The sequence below is a fragment of the Perognathus longimembris genome, chromosome 8 (assembly GCF_023159225.1).
Source record: "Perognathus longimembris pacificus isolate PPM17 chromosome 8, ASM2315922v1, whole genome shotgun sequence".
In the NCBI taxonomy this organism is placed as follows: domain Eukaryota; kingdom Metazoa; phylum Chordata; class Mammalia; order Rodentia; family Heteromyidae; genus Perognathus; species Perognathus longimembris.
In genome coordinates, this window is record NC_063168.1 from 23716538 (window position 1) to 23734835 (window position 18298).

At 39.2% G+C, this 18298-nt stretch overlaps 1 protein-coding gene across 1 annotated transcript in view; it reads left to right on the forward strand.

Annotated features, from left to right (window-relative positions):
* Antxr1 (ANTXR cell adhesion molecule 1) overlaps positions 1-18298 on the forward strand; it is a 210261-nt gene that overhangs the window by 59331 nt on the left and 132632 nt on the right. Inside the window, exons 8-9 of the mRNA XM_048352655.1 lie at positions 2010-2090; positions 14605-14665. Coding sequence (XP_048208612.1) covers positions 2010-2090; positions 14605-14665 — 142 coding nt within the window. The remainder of the gene's footprint in view (positions 1-2009; positions 2091-14604; positions 14666-18298) is intronic.

Genomic DNA, 18298 nt, shown 5'->3' on the forward strand with positions numbered 1-18298 from the left:
GGAAAGTCTGTAAAGCCCTTTTATCCAATTAACTACAAGGAAAAAAAATTTAAAAGCCAGAAGTGGAGCTGTGGCTCAAATAGTAAAGCATTACTAACCTTGAGCAAAAATGCTCAGAGACAGTGCCCAGGCCTTGAGTTCAGGCCCCAGGACTGGCATGTAACAAAAAAACAAAAGTCTAGATATGAGTTAACTTGGAATAATTTTTTCTTAAGAGAAAATAATTTGACAAGTATGATTTTCTTATTCAAATGACAAATAGTCCTTTTTACTCATTAAAAATATAATACATTTTTCACTACAAAAATATGGAAAGAATTGACCCGATGAGCCAAAAAAGTTACTTACATGTACTTGTACTTATATGTGCAAGTAAATTGTGAAAACCTACCAATGTAAAAACCTAAATAATGGCTTCTTGGGGTAGTTCATAATTTGTTTTCACTATAATGACACATGAAAACATTTATGGTGCATTGTTAAATGAACAAGATTACTAAACACAGATAATAGTATATGCTCACTTTCACAATAAGTATGTATGAAGAAGCATGGAAGTCTCTCTATATATTAAATTATTAATCAAGCTAGACATAGAAAGACAGATATGGAAGGAGTATGAATAACTTTTTTGTTTGAGCATATGGAGTTTTCTTCATGTCATAGTAAGGATATGTTACATTGTGTGTAAAACCATAGCTACACACCAGCACAGACCATACAAACCAGCACAGCCTGTGACTGGTGCAATCCCAGAGCTACACAGACATTTGCGGGGTGGAAAAGCTCACAGATCTAAATCTCTTTTCCCTCGATGATGCTCTGCTCTATAAAGCCAGAGCACTGGAAGCAATAGCTAGGCCCTATTCCTTCCCCAGCAGTTTAGGTGAAAGGTTGGAGGCCCAACAACAAAGCCTGACTTTGTTTTGAAAGTTGCCCTAAAGGAAGCCCGAGTCTGGGTGATTTGAATAAAGTCACCAGCAGGAATTTGGGTGACTGGGAGAAACATAAGCCAATGGCCTATCCCTGAATCCATAAATGTATCAAGCTATCGATATATCATCCAACTGGACATCTTACCTCTGCTCCTGAAGAGGAAAGTGTTATAACCGATATAAAAGCTGGAGTCTCCCCTGGGGCCTGCTCCACAGGGCCCTGGAAAGCTCTTGGTGATGAAGGCACTGCAGTGAGGCCTGTAAACCCAGGGAAGGCTTCATGTTCTTTTTTTTTTTAAGTAAGTAAGATATATGCACAATGGAACTCTATGCTTCCCTCATAAGGAAGAAAATGGGAAGACTTGGGGAAAAAAATCATTCATAAGGAAATGGAAAGTCTTGGGGGAAAAATCATGCTAAGTGAAGTAAGCCAGACCTGCCCCCCCACTCCCGAAAAAAAAAAAAACTATAGACTCCATGGCTTCCCTCATTAGAATACTCCTAGGATAGCCAAGGATCACAATAGCCCAAGAGCTACATACACATGACAATATAAAATAATGTTAATCAAAATTAACTCCATGATATGAAAACAGAAGTTTTTGGTTTTTTTCTTTTTAGCCTACTATTTGCAGTTATTTCTTTTTTCTTTGTTTCTTTTTTTCCTCTGGTTTATTCCCTGTCATCATGGTTTCTGATTTCGGTATCCTTTGCCTTGTATCTAAGTTTATCTGAATTGGGGAAAGGAAGGGTCATCATAGAAATGGGACAAAAGGTGAACCAATGCAACAGCGATACTCACTAGACACTGTGTTGGAAATGAACTTTACAACTTGTGGGGGAGAGGGGAAAAGAGGAAGGGAAAAAACAGGAGGAAATGAGGGAGGAGGTGATACTGTGCAAAAAGAAATGTACTCATTACCCTACTTATATAACCGGAACCCCTCCGTACATCACCTTTACAATAAAATCACATAAAAAATAAAGTGAGGCCCGCACACAGTAGCATTCCTATGCACTCCACAGTGGCCACGTCCTTACTTTGTGTGTGCTTTGTGTCTGTCTTGTTCTCAGCTGGCCCGGATTGCAGACAGTAAGGATCACGTGTTTCCGGTGAATGACGGTTTCCAGGCTCTGCAAGGCATCATCCACTCAGTGAGTAGAGCACTTCCTCTGAGGTCCCTTTGAGGCTCCAGTCTGCAATGGATCCCCTCGTCCCACTTTCGGAGGCTGCTGTTTTTCTTCTTGAGAGAGCATTCTTTCATATATCTTGTGTCTACCATGCTCCACGACCCTCTTCAATCTTCAACTTCTGTTTCTTTTCCCCTTCTGCTAACTCGACACAACAATGGAAAATTTAAAATTGAGAGGGACCTTGCTAGGGCAGTGTGCCAGACTTGAGGCAGTCTTTCTCATATTGGATAAACTGTGGCTGATGGTTTGCATCTGACCCGTCCCTGCACCCTTCCTCTGCTTTTCTCAGCAATAACCAAACACAAGCAGCCATCAAAACATCAGCAGACTAAACCTAAATCTCTTACCATTGGAAGCACCTTAGTCCAGGTTGCTCACTGAAATCAGCTGGAGAGTTTTGTTGTTGTTTTTTAATATCTAAGGGTCTCTAGTCCGAGGTGCAACCTAAGCTTTGGGAATTTTTGAAGTTTCTCCAGGTTATAACCATCAGCCAAGGTCAGAGCCACTGCCTCAGACCTCCCATCTCCAAAGATAGTGGCTTCACTGTTCTTCGAGTGTTCTCAGTCACCAGTTATCCTTCACACATGAAGATGGGTTTCTCTAATCCTTTTCTTGGATGGTTAATAGAATATTCGATTTTGAGGCCTTTCTTATGTACCTTCCAGCCATGGGTAAGGACCTTGGTCTAGCTGGAAAACTGAGTGTTTCTGGACCTTAAAGCCTCAGCTAGTAGGCCAGTGTGTATGATGCACATGCAATGTCATCAAAACCACAGCCTCCATCTTCAGATGCTGTGGCCAGGAAGGTATGCTGTTGTCAGCAGATAAAGCTCACAGTCTCTACATGGGATATACAGGATGCAAGTTCAAAGCTAGATGATCGTTGTCCTCTTTAAGATTGAGGTCTTAACCTAGGGGTTGCTCACCAGAGCCTCGAGACCTGCCAGCTTTCTCAGATAAATCCTTCCAACATGGCTGTGCCTCCACGTGACCTGAGACTCCCCCCAAGGATTGTTAGGAAATCATAGAGTAAGAATGAATGCATATGAGAGCTGATTGCCTAGAACTTAAATACTAACCCAAGCACTTATCACTACTAGAGCTATGAACACATATTTCCTGTTTTCTAAAAGGGGCTGATGATAAGACTTAAGGAATGAACTAATATGAAGATTACAAGGATTATTGGTTAATATCTCTAATTTCCAGACATGGGAATGATTTTCTTTTCCACTTCCCACCTTTATTACCACATCAAACACATGAGTGTGAACATCACCCATGCCCTGTGGTTTTGTGACTATGTCTAAAGATCACCTGGGAATTATGTCTGTAACACTGATTCCTAGGGCTTCTTCCCAAAAGATTCTGTGGCAGTCAATTGGAAATAAGTACAAGGAATCTGAATATTTTAAATCAGCATTTAAAAAGAAATAAGTGCACTCAGGTATTCTTTTAGAAGATGAGTAGATGTGATTAAAAAGTTTCAGAATTATGAAAAACAATCCTACTTCAATTTGGCGATTCTTATCTTAAGGATACACAAATGACTTCTGTCTTATCTATGTTAGCCAATGTTGTCTCTGAATATTTTAGTCGGAGCAACTTACCCAAGTGCAACATGAGCCCGGATGTTTGTAAAAACGTCCCCTACTTCCAAAATGGAAATAATTCCAAGGATGTGTTAGAAGTTTTAACAGAACAGCATCCTAAAAAAGGAACAAATAAATTTGAGACTTCAGTCTCCAGACTTTTAGCTGAATGATAACATTCTTAGGAACTTTTATCTGGGAGTTACTCTAGTGGTTTTGATCCTCCTAGGACCCACAACCCATGTTTATGGCAGTTGTTAATTAGTTTGCTTGGACAGAGAAACAAGACAAACCTAGCAGGGCTCATCTTTCTCAAGTCAGACAGAAATAATTATGGCCTAAAAACTGGCTAACTTATTTTTAAGAAGTAGGTTCATTTCCCCTTTTGGATACTGAAAAGAAAGCCTTTATTTTCTTCTCATCTGAAGCATCTATTTCCGCTTATTCCTGTAAATGTTGTTTTGTGGCTGAATAATTTCTCACAATTAAATAGAACCGTGCTTGGTTATTCAAAATAGGATTGTAGCACAGCTTCTAATAAACTCAAGTAGTTCACAAAGTTTTCTGCCTATAGAAACTGTATCTTTAAACCTCAGATGATAAAGGAGCTAGTACTATTCATTCATCAAATACTCATGTTTATGGTGACCTTTATGGTAGTCTCTGCTCAGTAAAGCAGGAAGAAGCTCTATCCCAAAAGAGCTTATACTCGTGGCAGAGACACATAGGGAAGTAAATATATCCAGATAATTAAAATTATGCTAAGTGATATGAAAGAAATACATTCCTGAGATTAAGAGTAAATGGAGTTGCCAGAGAGCCCAGGCTACTTCAAAGACCTGATCTGATCTGCAGGGTAGAAAAATGAAGCCATCCATCAGAAGAGGCTGGATAGAAAGCAGACCTCTAAGATGATGTGTAGGAGAACAAAAGCACATTGCTTAGTGAACAATGACCAAAGATAAGGTGAAGCAGCAGGCAGACTTGAGGGTCATGGTATTTACCTAAGAACAGAGGGACAGGGTAGTCAGGAAGTCTCACAATAGAGCAATCATGCTGGCAATCAAGACTCAAGAAATGTAAACACTATAACATCTTATTCATATCCCTGCTAGATAATGAATAAATAAGCACTCAGAATTGTTAGCAACATTCTGTACCAGTGTGAAGAAGTCACTATTTTGAGCATCTTCCTCCATCGCCTTTTCTGCTAGCTCCCTCTCTACGACTCTCTGAGACATTTATTGTCCCCACTTCAGAGATGAGGAAACTGAGATTCGGGAAGATTGGATAAACTGCCAAATCTGCCACCCATAACAATCTAGTGGGGAATGAACTCAGGTCTGACTCCAAAGATCCTGCCCTTTCCAAATGCATGGCTATGAGTGCCTGAGCAAGTGAAATATTACCACTGGATTATTAGGAGCTGATTGCCCAGGGAACAGTCATCCACGCTGATGAACTCCAGTCCTCAGATTCTCTGTTGCCTCATTCTAATGAGTGTTTTGATTTTTTCACTATTCCTCAGTCCTCTCTCCTTTAAGGAGCAAATGCTTTTATGTCAGACTATATAATGTGTTATTTGTGAAAATGTTCTCTTGTTTTGCATTATAATCTCTCCTCTATGGAAGACATGAAAAAGGCAGAAGGAAGATAGTAGTTTGCAGAAGATTTACTTGAAACCAGCCATTGTCCCTTTATTCCGTTTAATAGTAATTCATTAAAAACCATAACATTACCCTGAAGTAAATATTCTTTTATTTTTTTGATGAGCAATGTATAAATAGCCTTTATTCACAAGACATTTGTGACTAACCAACAATAAGAATAGTGTCCTTTTTTAGCTTTGGAATGTAACACAATGATTGAACTCAGGACATCTCACATGCTAGGAAAATGGCATTACTACTCCTGAGCTATACATTGACAATAATATTTTCATAGAAATATAGAAAGAGTATATAAATAACCAATGGGAAAATTTTACATATTTATAAAGCTGACTACAGGTATATAAATTTATTCAGTTTCATTAGTCATACGAAAACAAAGATAGAAATAATGAGATAAATATTGAAACTAAAGAAATAGTACTTGTGTTAGAAAGGAAAGTTGATTACATAAAGATGGAACAAATGGTCATTTTGAATTTTGCAAATTCTTCAAGTTTCACAGTGGATGATCACCCAAATCAGTCATGTGCACAGTATGGAAATCTGAGTGTCACTGTTGAGATGAGTGAGTAATGAATCTTCAGAAACAATTTCATGCTGTGCCTACGTAAGACCCAAAGAATATGGCCTAGTGGCAAGAGTGCTTGCCTCATATACATGAAGCACTGGGTTTGATTCCCCAGCACCACATATATAGAAAATGGCCAGAAGCGGCGCTGTGGCTCAAGTGGTAGAGTGCTAGCCTTGAGCAAAAGGAAGCCAGGGAGAGTGCTCAGGCCCTGAGTCCAAAGCCCAGGACTGGCAAAAAAAAAAAAAAAAAGTGTGAATCTATTAATACACTTTAAATGGCATATTCTCACAAGCTAACCAAGGTCATAGGATCAGCCTATTTGAAGACGTTCTGAATATATCTAATAGAAGATCTTGGAAAATGGACCCAAAAAAATTCTTTTAAACTCCAAAGTGAAATATAGAGTGTGGATATTCTGGAAGAGGTTGTTTGGATTTCCCTTTCTGAATCTAGAAAGCAGAACTTCATGTGATTTAGAGAACATCTGACCCTTGCTCTTCAAGGCCCAGCTACCACTTCTGGATGTTTTGTCTGAAGTAAATATTCTTGTCCCTATTTACACATGAAGAAACTGAGACCCTGACAACCTACCCCAAAGTACAACTCTAAGGGGAAAGAAAGCATGGATACCCAGTTCCACAAATCCACAGCTCATGATCTCTCCTACCTGTTTTCTTTAAAAAGTAAAAATAAAAGCCACCATTTAGTGCATTCTTATCGTGAGCTAGCACTTTGCAAATCATTTTACATAATCATCTCATCAGCCCTCACAAACACTTTTTTTTTCTGCCAGTCCTGGGGCTTGAACTGAGGGCCTGAGCACTGTCCCTGGCATCTTTTGGCTCAAGGCTAGCACTCTATCACTGGAGCCACAGAGCCACTTCTGGCTTTTTCTATATATGTGATGCTGAGGAATAGAACCCAGGGCTTCATGTATACAAGGTAAGCACTCTACCACTAGGCCACATTCCCAGGCCCTCACAAACACTCTTTGGTGTAGGTACTGTTACCCCTTCTGCAAGTAGATGTTATGCAGTCAGAGAAATTCACCAACTGGTCCAAACCAGGTCTGTCTCTAATAAGGATTGTCATAAACTCTACTTAATAATATGAGGAGATCAGGAAGCAGCTTCAAGAAACTGAAGACCAAGATTGTAAAATGATGCAATTCACACAGTTACAGCACACTTTGAGCAAGGCATTTCTCCTGAGCCATTATTTCTGTTCAATGGATTAAAAAGTCCAAATATAATCAAAATTCCTCTAGCACAAAGACTCCAAAGACTGCAAAGTGTTCGTGCAGAAAGTACCATCTTTCCTTCCACAGTTACATAGAACTGGACCACTGAGAACCGCAATACTATTCTACTTGCTTTTGCAGACAATACCAATAAAATTTTGAAGAAAAATCTGGGTGGTTGGAAGATGAATCTTTCTGCCAATGAAATTGTAAAGGAAGAAACTATTCCTTTGCCTTCTGCGATTGTGGCTTCCTTGGGGGAATTTCCACTAACCACAGCTGGTGAACTTAGGACAAGCCCTCAAGTGAAAATATGAAACAAAGGTCCAACAAAGGCTTCTGGATCTTTGCTTTTTCCTAAGAGCTGCGGGCAGGCAAACTGGAACACACTTGAAAGATGAGCTGAGATAACACTAAAATGGACTGACAACTTTGAATCCCAACACTTGACCCAGTTACTGTGGCACCTCTTTCTCCCAGCCGTCCCCACTTCCTGTCCAGCTCAGGGCAATGTGTGGAACCAGGAGCACATTCTACAAGAAAGAGAACTCAGCTCCTGGCAACAAGTTGTCATCTGTACCAAGGAAGATTTTTTTACAGTAACTACTTAAGCCTGTGCTTGGCTTCCTACGAATGTGAGGGTGAGTCAACACATGGGGCTTTCTGCATGTTTGGTCAACAATAAACAAATGTTGAGCAAACACACCATGTTTGCAAGAATTTCTTATAAGCGTTGGCAAGCATATCGTTGTTATCAGGAAATCTGTCAGATCAGCAAAACAAAAATAGATCTATTCTGTGGTATACATAAATTTGTTATTTATGAAAAACAGGTCCTATGTTGGTTTCTCCTTTTTTCTCAAAGGAAAGTAGAAAGAAAGAAATGTGGCTCACGAATCTAGCCCAGACCTTAGTAAAATTAGGACAAAAGGCCAAGTTTGTCTTGTAGGCTTGCCTTCCCTCCCTCCCCCAATTCTCCTAAGACTACACTTAGAAATACTAAGGGTTTCCTTCTCATCAAAATTCACATCATAATCCTACAATCCCAGAAGATATCTGACTTTTAACTGAATCAATTCTCTCTGACTTTTAACTGAACCAATTCTCTCTGTGGAATGAAGTGGAAGCACATCTCAGGAACCGCAATCCTCTTAAATCAGACTCACCTATGATTGTGGGAAGTCCTCTTCTCCTTGGTCACATGTGGATTCTGTCTCAACCCCAAAAAGCTGCTTGGTCTTCTCTACAGAACCTCTCCTGGTCTGTTCTCCAGCATAAGCTCTCCCTGCCCTAAACTCCAGTAGCATCCATTGTTGATGCCTCTTGCTTGATTCTTGGATCTCTTCCCTGTTCTATGCCATTCCTCTTGGACAGATGTTGAGTTGTGCAATCCCAGAGATTTCCCCATGTGTTGAATTTCCAGATTTTCTTTGCGTGTTTATTAATTATAAAGCAGCTCAGAGGACTGTACAGCATTCGTGACCCATGGAAGACCTACACTGCACAATAAATGGGCAGTTCTATGGCTCTGTTTCTTGTAAAAATCCCTTCAGTCCTTCCTCTATCCTCTTTTCCAAGATTGCATCTATAAATGATGGCATTCTGAGTTCTGCCAGGGCTGAATACAAAACATAAATAGAATCAATTGTAGTTGCCAGATCCGAGGGAAAAAAAATCTGAAAAAAAAAATCATTTGCCTTAGCAGTCATTAATTAGACTCAGACTTTGCAGACATTCAGGCCAGGCACTTCTCCTAAATTCTTGTTTCTATTGAGCTTATTAAAAAGCCCAAATGAATACAAGTTCCTCTAGATTAAAGAGGCTACAAAGATGAAGGGGTGTGTTTCGTTCATCCTTAGCTTCTTCCCACTGCTCTGCAGCTGCTCCCCCCTATCTAGGAAATCTGGCCCATTGCAATCGCAACAGCAGAAACTTTGGATAAAACCAGCACCTAGAGAGAGCTGCTCACTTCACTAGGTGCAGTAGGTCAACAGCTCAGCTTACTAAATAAACCACATTATGGGAATTTGCAGCTAGCTGAGCTTCCCTTCTGAAAACATGAGAAGAAAGTAGTTCAGAGGAAAAAAGAGAATTTCCTCAGTTTCAGAAGCTTGTTTGTCCTGCACTCCTTCAGACCAGACTCCCATTGGGCACGAAACTAACCAAGAGAAGAATGCCATTTATTCAAGCTCAAAATGCTCAGTTGTTTTGAGCATAAGAATTATTATTTAAAATCTAATAACTTCTTATGTTTCTTGCCTATAAGAGCCTTTGTTTGGCATAACATTTTAGTATACATATAATCATTGAATCCCAAAAATATGTGTGTATAAATACTCAAAATTTTTTTCTCTATGTGTGTGCCAGTATTGAGGGTTGAATTCAGGACATGGGTGCTAGTCCTTAACTTTTTCTGCTCAAGGCTAGCACTCTACCACTTGAGCCACACTTTGGGCTTTTCAGTTGTAAATTAGAGATAAAAGCTTCATGTGCTCAGGCTGGCTTTAACCCATGATCCTCAGATCTCAGCCTCCTGATAGCTTGAATTACATATGTGAACCACCACCAAAGCCCAGCTCATAATACTCAATTTTTATTTTCAAGTTGGGTTTTGTAGAAGCCATGAACCCTGGATATAGTCCATGATTTAAAATGCAAGTTGGGACTTAACTAGGAACAATGAGTATGCCTTTTTGTTAAAAAAAAAAAAAAAAAAAAAACCTATTTTACTAATAAGCTATGGGTTGAATCATGTCAGAATTCTTGGGAGCAACATTAATGATCTTGAAAGTGTAAATGAGCCAGTTGTTTATCTCAGGCTGTCTGGTAATTCCTAAAAGCAAATGGCCCCAGACTTATCCAACCTGCTTTCCGCCTTCCGTTGTAATATTGTATAGCCCTTCCCAGGGAGCCTGAGTTCCATCCTCTAAGCACAATACCTCTACAAGCTACACAGATGGCATTACTGTTTATAAGATTAGTCATTAAGGAACTGGAAGTGATCAAGTTGTCTCCTGGAAAGGCAATCTCTAAACATGATGTTACTTAACATGATTACTTAATAAGAAGAGGGAGGGTTCTTAAGATATAGAATATGGCCTTGTATTCAGAAGACTCTAATACTATACTACATAGGAAAAGCGGTAGACTAGCGTATAATGTGTTGTAATCCCCATCTTTGAAGTCATACAAAAAATCTGTCACTTTTTTCCACTGATTAATCTAGTAAATACTTATTTAATGTCTAGTATGTGTCAGGTTAGGCTTTGTAGATCTAGTGGTGGACACACACAAATCACTCTTTGCCCTTGTAGAGTTTGTAATCTGCAGACAATGATAAAACCATCAAAAAACAATTGTGTGATTATAAACTATTATAAATCCTAGGAAGGGTAGTTTATATGGACTTGCGGGTGAACATGGAGATATATCACTAGTCAGACTACCTAGACTTAGGTAGCAAAGTTTGTATTCGATTTTAAGACCGGTGCAGGTTGGGGGGGATGGGGTGGCATTCATAGTCAGTAGATAGTTCACCTTTGGGCCAGCCTACTTCAAATCTCAGATGTCTTAAAAACCATTGTGCTCTCTTCACAACAAATAAGACATCAAGAAATGTGATTGGGAGGACATGTGGGAGCAAAAGGCCCTATATTGAGAGTGGATAAGAAATGAAAACTAGTTTAACATTAACATGCAGCCAAAAATCCTTCAAAAGAAAATGATCAAGGGCTGGGGATATGGCCTAGTGGCAAGAGTGCCTGCCTCATATACATGAGGCCCTGGGTTCGATTCCCCAGCACCACATATACAGAAAATGGCCAAAAGTGGTGCTGTGGCTCAAGTGGCAGAGTGCTAGCCTTGAGCAAAAAGAAGTCAGGGACAGCGCTCAGGCCCTGAGTCCAAAGCCCAGGACTGGCCAAAAAAAAAAAAAAAAGAAAGAAAGAAAATGATCAAGTAAGTATGGACTGGTTGTTTATGAGAAAAAAGTAGAACAATTATTGTAGGGAAGAAGTTCCTAATAGCTTTACAAATATTCACAATTCTTAAGAGAGAAATCTCTGCATAAACTGAGAACTTTATGACAAAAGACATTCGAATTTTGGAACCCAACAAATAAAACTCTTATATCCACCTTTGACTTCTCCACAATGGATTTCAGTTTAAATTTATTAAACAGTTCTTGTAACTTGGCAAAGTTCTTTTCCATCTGCTGTCTCTCTTGCTCCCCCAATGATCAAGAAAGTTTGCAAAAATAACCCTACCAGTAATAAAATATCTCATTTATTTAGTTCCTTAAGGATTTTGTACATGCTTTCTCTTGGAACATGCAGTTTCTCTTGGAAATGTATCCAAAAGTCAACAGGGAAATAGTATTAACTTTGGTTCCATTTGTATCAGTAAATATGATTAAGCCAGTAGCGAATGATGGGGCAGAAGTGTGTATAACCTTTGGTCTCTTTCTAGGGGTAGTAACTATAGTATTAACAACACACAACTACCTATTGTTTGAATATATATTATACATATATATATATGACATACTTCTAAGTATTTTACTACCAAAAGTCCTTCTGAGCACTTTTCTTTTACTTGTTTTCATGAACTCTACGTACTGACTAGTGGCCCATCTACAGATCAACCCCATCTATCTACTTTTATCTACAAAACAAAAACCTTGTTGTTATTGTTTTATCTCATATCTCTCCCTCACTTTCCATTTCTTATGAATTTTGTCACTTAAGTCCAGTTGATTTTACAAACACCTCTTCATACCTGTCTGTTATTCATTTAACCTTTACATAGCCCCTTGAAATCAGTCTTTCTTATTCCATTACACAGAAAACTGAGATTTAATAATTTCTCCAAGTCCACATGGCCAGTCAGTAATAGAGCCTGAATTTCAGCCAAAAAACAACAACAACAACAACAAAAAACCATCCAGAGCCCAAGTCTCCCTTACCTGTGTTCAGAACCCAAGTCTTTAAAGATAATAGCTACGATTAGTAGAGGATGTATTAGTTCTGGGCTGTGTTTTGGCCTGCAATTATCTCATTTAATCTTCCCAGCTTCGCCTCATGGTAGTGTTGTAGGCAGTATAACATTATAGCACTTTTGTAGATGAGGGTAAGAAACTCAGGGAGGTCATACAACTTGCCTAAGGCCACATTGCTCATACATGAATTGACCCAAGTAATTTGATTCCAGATTCCAAACTATTTCTCATTATGTTAGCTTTCTCCTTTAAATTAGGATTCTGAAAAGTTCAAAGAATTGTCAAAGAGCATGAACCAAGCCTGTATAGCACCAAGACCAAGCAAGACACAACTCCTCATATAACATTCAGGTAGAATCACGACCTTGTCTGTATGGACCAATCATGCCTTTACCTCACCTCTGGCCTCACTCGAATACCATGTGGCCCTCTTCTACCCCATCCAGTGATTCCCTTTAGCAATCCCCAATGCTATGTCTATACCTCCACCATGGCTACTGTCGTCAAGACAGGTAAATGATCCTCTGCCTCATCGCTCCAGTATAGTCTCCAGACTCTTGGGTAATCTGCAGAAGTTCTGATACACTGTTTCCCAGACAATCTGGGCTGCTAACAATCACAGGAACCCCTAAACCAGTCACACTTTTGAAGCCAGACGTTTTGAACTAATATGAATCACAGTTCCAGACAAATCCTGCCCATCCCCCACTCTGATAAATTTTACTGTATTGGCTATACTGCATCCCTTCCAGATGTTTTACATTATGATTTGGAAAGTTGTGTTTTTCCTTGATTGAAATCACAGCCCTTGGCTGACATTTTTTGGCTCTTCGTGCACTCCTTAGATTTATCAGCTAATTGTAGACACTTTGAGAGACTAACACACCATGTGTTTATGATGACAAGCCCTGTTACTATGTCTTTGTGGTCAAAGATTCACAAGTATTTCATTTACCGATTCCTGGTGAAATGTGAAAAGTTGGCTCCAAAGTGTTGATTGAAGCTCAGGAACTTACCTAGGTGAAATTTTCATGTATGTGTTTTTGGGAAATGGAGGCAGGAGAGAGCTGGTGGCTCAGTTTTTGTTCCTGGACTGTTTTGAAATCCTTAGTTGTGGTCAATAAAATGATTTATTGGAAGAAGTCAAATGCCTTAGCAATGTAAGTTTAAATATCAAAAAGTAACTTGGTGTTTTCAAACACCACTATTTACAGAGATCTTTCCCTTGGATTATATCTGTTTCTCTATAGGCCAGTTTGGAGACTCGTGCTTGAGGACAAGTCATGGGGGTGGCTACTTCCTAAGGTCATGGTCCACTGGCTTAGGTGACCCATGATACAGGAAGAGCCCCCATGGCAGCACACGATGGGGGAAGAGAGAGCTTCACATTTCACCTAGAATATGTGTCATTGTGTATCAGGATCTTGGAAAGCTCTAGTTGTAGGACATTTCTACAGCCATCACAGTTCAAAGACTGTTGGACCATAGGAAAGGGGAGGGTGGAGAAAGCAACAGGAAAATGCAGATGTATCCTTTGGGTCCCTGATGCCAGGTCAGGCTGACAGTGAAAGGGAAGCAGACACTCAGCATTGACACCAGGTGCCCAGAGCCAGGTGAGCAAGGACCTCCGACTTAAGTTGTCATCACAAGGGATGTGAGAGCCCAAAACATTTCCTCTCTGCTGTCATCAGGACAGACTCGGGAACTAGAGAAAAAGTGAGGCTGCTCTGGTGTTTGAGTTGGGGAAGTGGCTGAGTAAGCCAGAAGCCAAGGAAATGGGGCAAAAGCAAGAGGAGCACTTTCCACCTGCAGAATCAGAGGAAGGCTGAAAAAAGATTGGGGGAGCAAAAAATGAAAATGCCAAGCAGCTGTACAAAATGAAGGAAAAGTGGCTGAAAAATACAGAATTGTGCTTTCTATAATTCCTGGTATCCGGTTGACCTAAGAGACATGTTATGAAGAACCCTGTTTGAATTACTTTTACTATGTTGTCACCTGCATGCCCCATGAGGATTTGTCTTACACTTGCTTGTTCATTTTCTTTCTCAATGCTTCTCTACCAAGGCACCCTGATTTCTCTCTGGAATGGGTAAATATGATCTCTTCTCAGAATCAATTTGTTTTTATTCCATGATTGTGATCCTCGTATTCTCTGTCTTTTTCCTTTGCTAGAAAGCTTGGGTCAGTCCACAGTAAGCTCCTTGCAAACTGTATTTCTGTTCTACTGTCATTCCTTGCATCACTTTTCTTTTATTTTTCTCTTGAATCCAAAATGACCCCTCTTCTCATCTGCTACTGCAATCTGATGTCCTTGAATTTTCCTACTTCAGTAGCCAAAAGTGCTATCTAAATTCTTTCAACTAAGTAATCTAGACAATGACAGTTTGATTTCTTTTCCTCCTAGATTTTGAAGAAATCCTGCATTGAAATTCTAGCAGCTGAACCATCCACCATATGTGCAGGAGGTAAATTTAAATGGAGTGCTAATTACTTTTGTTTAGATAATTTGAGTTCAAAATTTACATTTTTATTTTGTTGGTGGAGCGGAAGAAAGATAGAGTAGGAAGAGGGTGGGTAAAGGAAAGGAGTAGAAATTACTAGGGGTAACTATGTTTGATACAGGGACTGATTTAGCAGAAGAGTCTCTTTAAGGAAAATTGTTCATCCAAGTGTGGTGGCATACACCTGTAATCCCAGCACTACAAAGAATGAGGCAGGAAGAGCTAGAGTTGAAGGTCAGCCAGAGCTATTGGTTAGTTCAAGATCAGCCTAGGCTATTTAGTGAGACCCTGGCTCAGAACAAACCAAAAAAGGCCAGACTGATTGGCTCACACCTGGAATCTTTGCTACTGTATACTTGAGAGGTGGAGATTGGTAAGATCACAGTTCAAGGTCACTATAGCTTGGAATACCTTATCTCAACAACAAAAAAAGCAGAACATAAGTGGGCATGCTGGTCATTCAAATTATGTGGAAAGTGTAAACAGGAAGATCACTTTCCAGGCAGGCTCAAGAATAAATTTGAGACACAATACAAAAATATAGCTAAGCAAACCAAGCGGCCATGTCTCACACCTATAATCATAGCCACTCAAGAAGCTGGGATCTTGGTTCAAAGCCAGCCTAGGCAGGAAAGTTCATATGACTCTTGGTTCCAATTAACCACCAAAGAAGTGGAGCTGTGTCTCAAGTGGTAGAGTATTAGTTGTGATGTAAAAAGCTCAGATACAGAACCCAGGCCCTGAGTTCAAGCCTTAGGACTGGCACAATCAATCAATAAAGCAAAAACAATTGAGGGAATGTCTCAAGTGGTAGAGTACCTGTCTAGCAAACTCAAAGTCGTGAGTCCAAAACCTCAGTACTGAAAGAAAAGAGAGAGGCTGGGGAAGGAAGGATGGAAGGAAGGAAGGACAAGGGGAACAAAAAGAGGAAATTCAAAACTTACAAACTTGACAAAAATATATTAGCACACGAACACGGTGCAGTGTTTTGTGGAGTGGCAATCTTGCGTTAGAGTTCATGCAGTGTTTTGTGGAGTAGCAATCCTGCAGTCGATTTCATGAGCTTCAAAGTGAATCATCTCTGGGTTTTGTGTTTCTGGTAGAATAAGTAGGTAGGTAATTTAGACTAATTTAATCTTGTGTTATATTTGTGATTATAGCACCTTTTAATAGCTACCTAATTTTAAAGCAATTAGAAAACAAGGAAATCCCTTTAATTATGCAATTATCTCTTTTTTATTTTGAATTGATCATTATATTATCATCTTTAAGTATTTGTACAAATGAGTTGCCTTTTAACAAAGCAGTTTATGAATACTATATATCTTGATCAATGTCATCCCTTTCACCATTCCCCCCATCCCCCCACCCATCTTTTCCCTCTTCTTAATTTTGTAGGCTATACATCGGATAATCTCTTTCATGAAGAAAATACAGGCTTTCAGTTTAGCAATCCTTCTGGATGTGTTGCAACCTTGTAATGCATCAGAATGTTTGAGAACAACAAACACAATTTTTAATTCACTAGCACAGTCTTCTGGCTGGAGAACTCAGAAAGAGCTTTATTTTCACATCCTGTTGCCTAGCACCGTACCTGGCACATACAGTTGGTCGATAAAATCTGGCTGAATATCTTGATTTATCTATACCTTCAAAACACAATACTACCGTTCTTTTTCCTATGGGCCTATTCCCCCTTTCCCCTTATACTTAAAAAGTTAATATGTATCAAACTAGCTAATTAAAGTGAAACACAATTAGAAATAAATAGCCAAAGACAAAACAAGATCCAAATTATTGTCTACCACTTAGTCAGTAGAAAAATGTTCCCTTCATTAATTCTAGACTTAGAAAAATAATCCAGACTCTTCTTCACATACCATTATAGAATTCAAAACAAGAACATCATATGTGCGCACTCCATGAGCATTGAATAGCAACATCAGAATCCACAATATCTGATCCTGGCAGATTTATAGATTTTAATAATGTACTCCTAATTAAATGAAAAGGGAAAATAAATGAATTAAGGCTTTGTAAAAAGTTTTTGTTTAAGATAAAGTAAATACAAGGTGAGGATACAAAAATACATTAATAAATTTAAACAAATTAAAGCAATTTAAGTAATAAGTTATTCCAAAAGATGTCTCTTTGGTAGAACCAATAAACTAGACGAATAAATCAGCCTAAGGAACCTTTCTTTAAAATCTCTGACAGCTATGAAATGTTACATATTTATAGACCAGCAATGTGTGTTCTGCCTCAATGTAAACTACCTAGTTTTTTAAACTTTTTTATTGTCAAAGTAATGTACAGAGGGATTACAGTTACATACATAAGGCAGTGAGTACATTTCTTATCAAACTTGTTTCCGCCTCCTTCACTTTTTTCCCACCTTCCCCCCTTCCTGGTTCCCTCCCCACTCTCCCCTGAGATGTATAGTTGGCTTACAGCATATACTCTTGTACTCTTATACTTTTACCCTTTCCCTCCCCTAGTTCCAATAAACGTACATACAATACTCAGTGTACCAAAGTCAGTTACAGTAACATCAGGGGTAAAACCATGGGGAAGAAAGACAAAAGAAAAAGGCATAATTTCACAGAGTACATTGGAAGTAACAACCTTAAAGACACACCACTATTTCCAAGTCTTGGAGTTCATTTCCCTTAGGATCATCTTATGTGATCATATTACATTGCTATTGAGCTATTGTGCTCCTCTGCTAGGCCTATCCTAGACAAGTACTAATTCTCTATATTTCTTCTGAAAAATAAGGATACAAAATAACAGTGCTGGAAATTAGCTCTAGGTTAAAACAAAACAAAAAAAAAAAGGCAACCCCCCTACTTCCCTTGAATCAGAGCCTGAAGATCAAAGCAAGCTGTAATGAGCATGCTTTAACCCTTAGCTATTTTAAGGAGGAAATGAAACTTCCAAAAGACATCTTTACATCAAAACTTCTTCTATAAATAATACCCTTAAAAGAAAATTGATCCCCATTGTCTGGGGTAGGCAGGTCTCTCCTGGAACCACAGCCTATTTTCCTGTCCATTGCTCTGAGTACCTGGAAGGTAGAGCAGCCATGACCCCTGATTTGCACTGGGGGATTTCAGTCTTAGTAAGGATTTATACAAAGGTACTTAACAAGGCAGTATTACTTTCATCTGCATTATTTTTTTCTTTCTATTATTATCTTTAAATAGTGTACAAAGGAGGTGCCATTTAACCAAGCAGTTTATGAATACAATCTATCTTGATCCATGTCATCCCTTTCAATATAGCATCATTTTAATGAAAACTGAAAGTCAGTGTTACATCATGATGGAATAGCTGAGTAAGAAAAACATGCTTGCTTGCCTGTTTCTCCACTGAAAGAGAATTAGGAGGACACCAATTGGATTGAGAGTATCTGGAAAATAATTAGCTCAATATGTGTCAGGGAAGGAAGTATATAAGGAACTGTTGTTCACATTTCTATGTTGTTATGGTCGGATCCGAACCTTAAGACAGATCTGTGAGGAAGGCAGACTTGGTCTTCATGGGAAACCTTGCCTCTCAGCCCCCTCCCTCTCTGTCTGTGAATTCCGTCCCTTC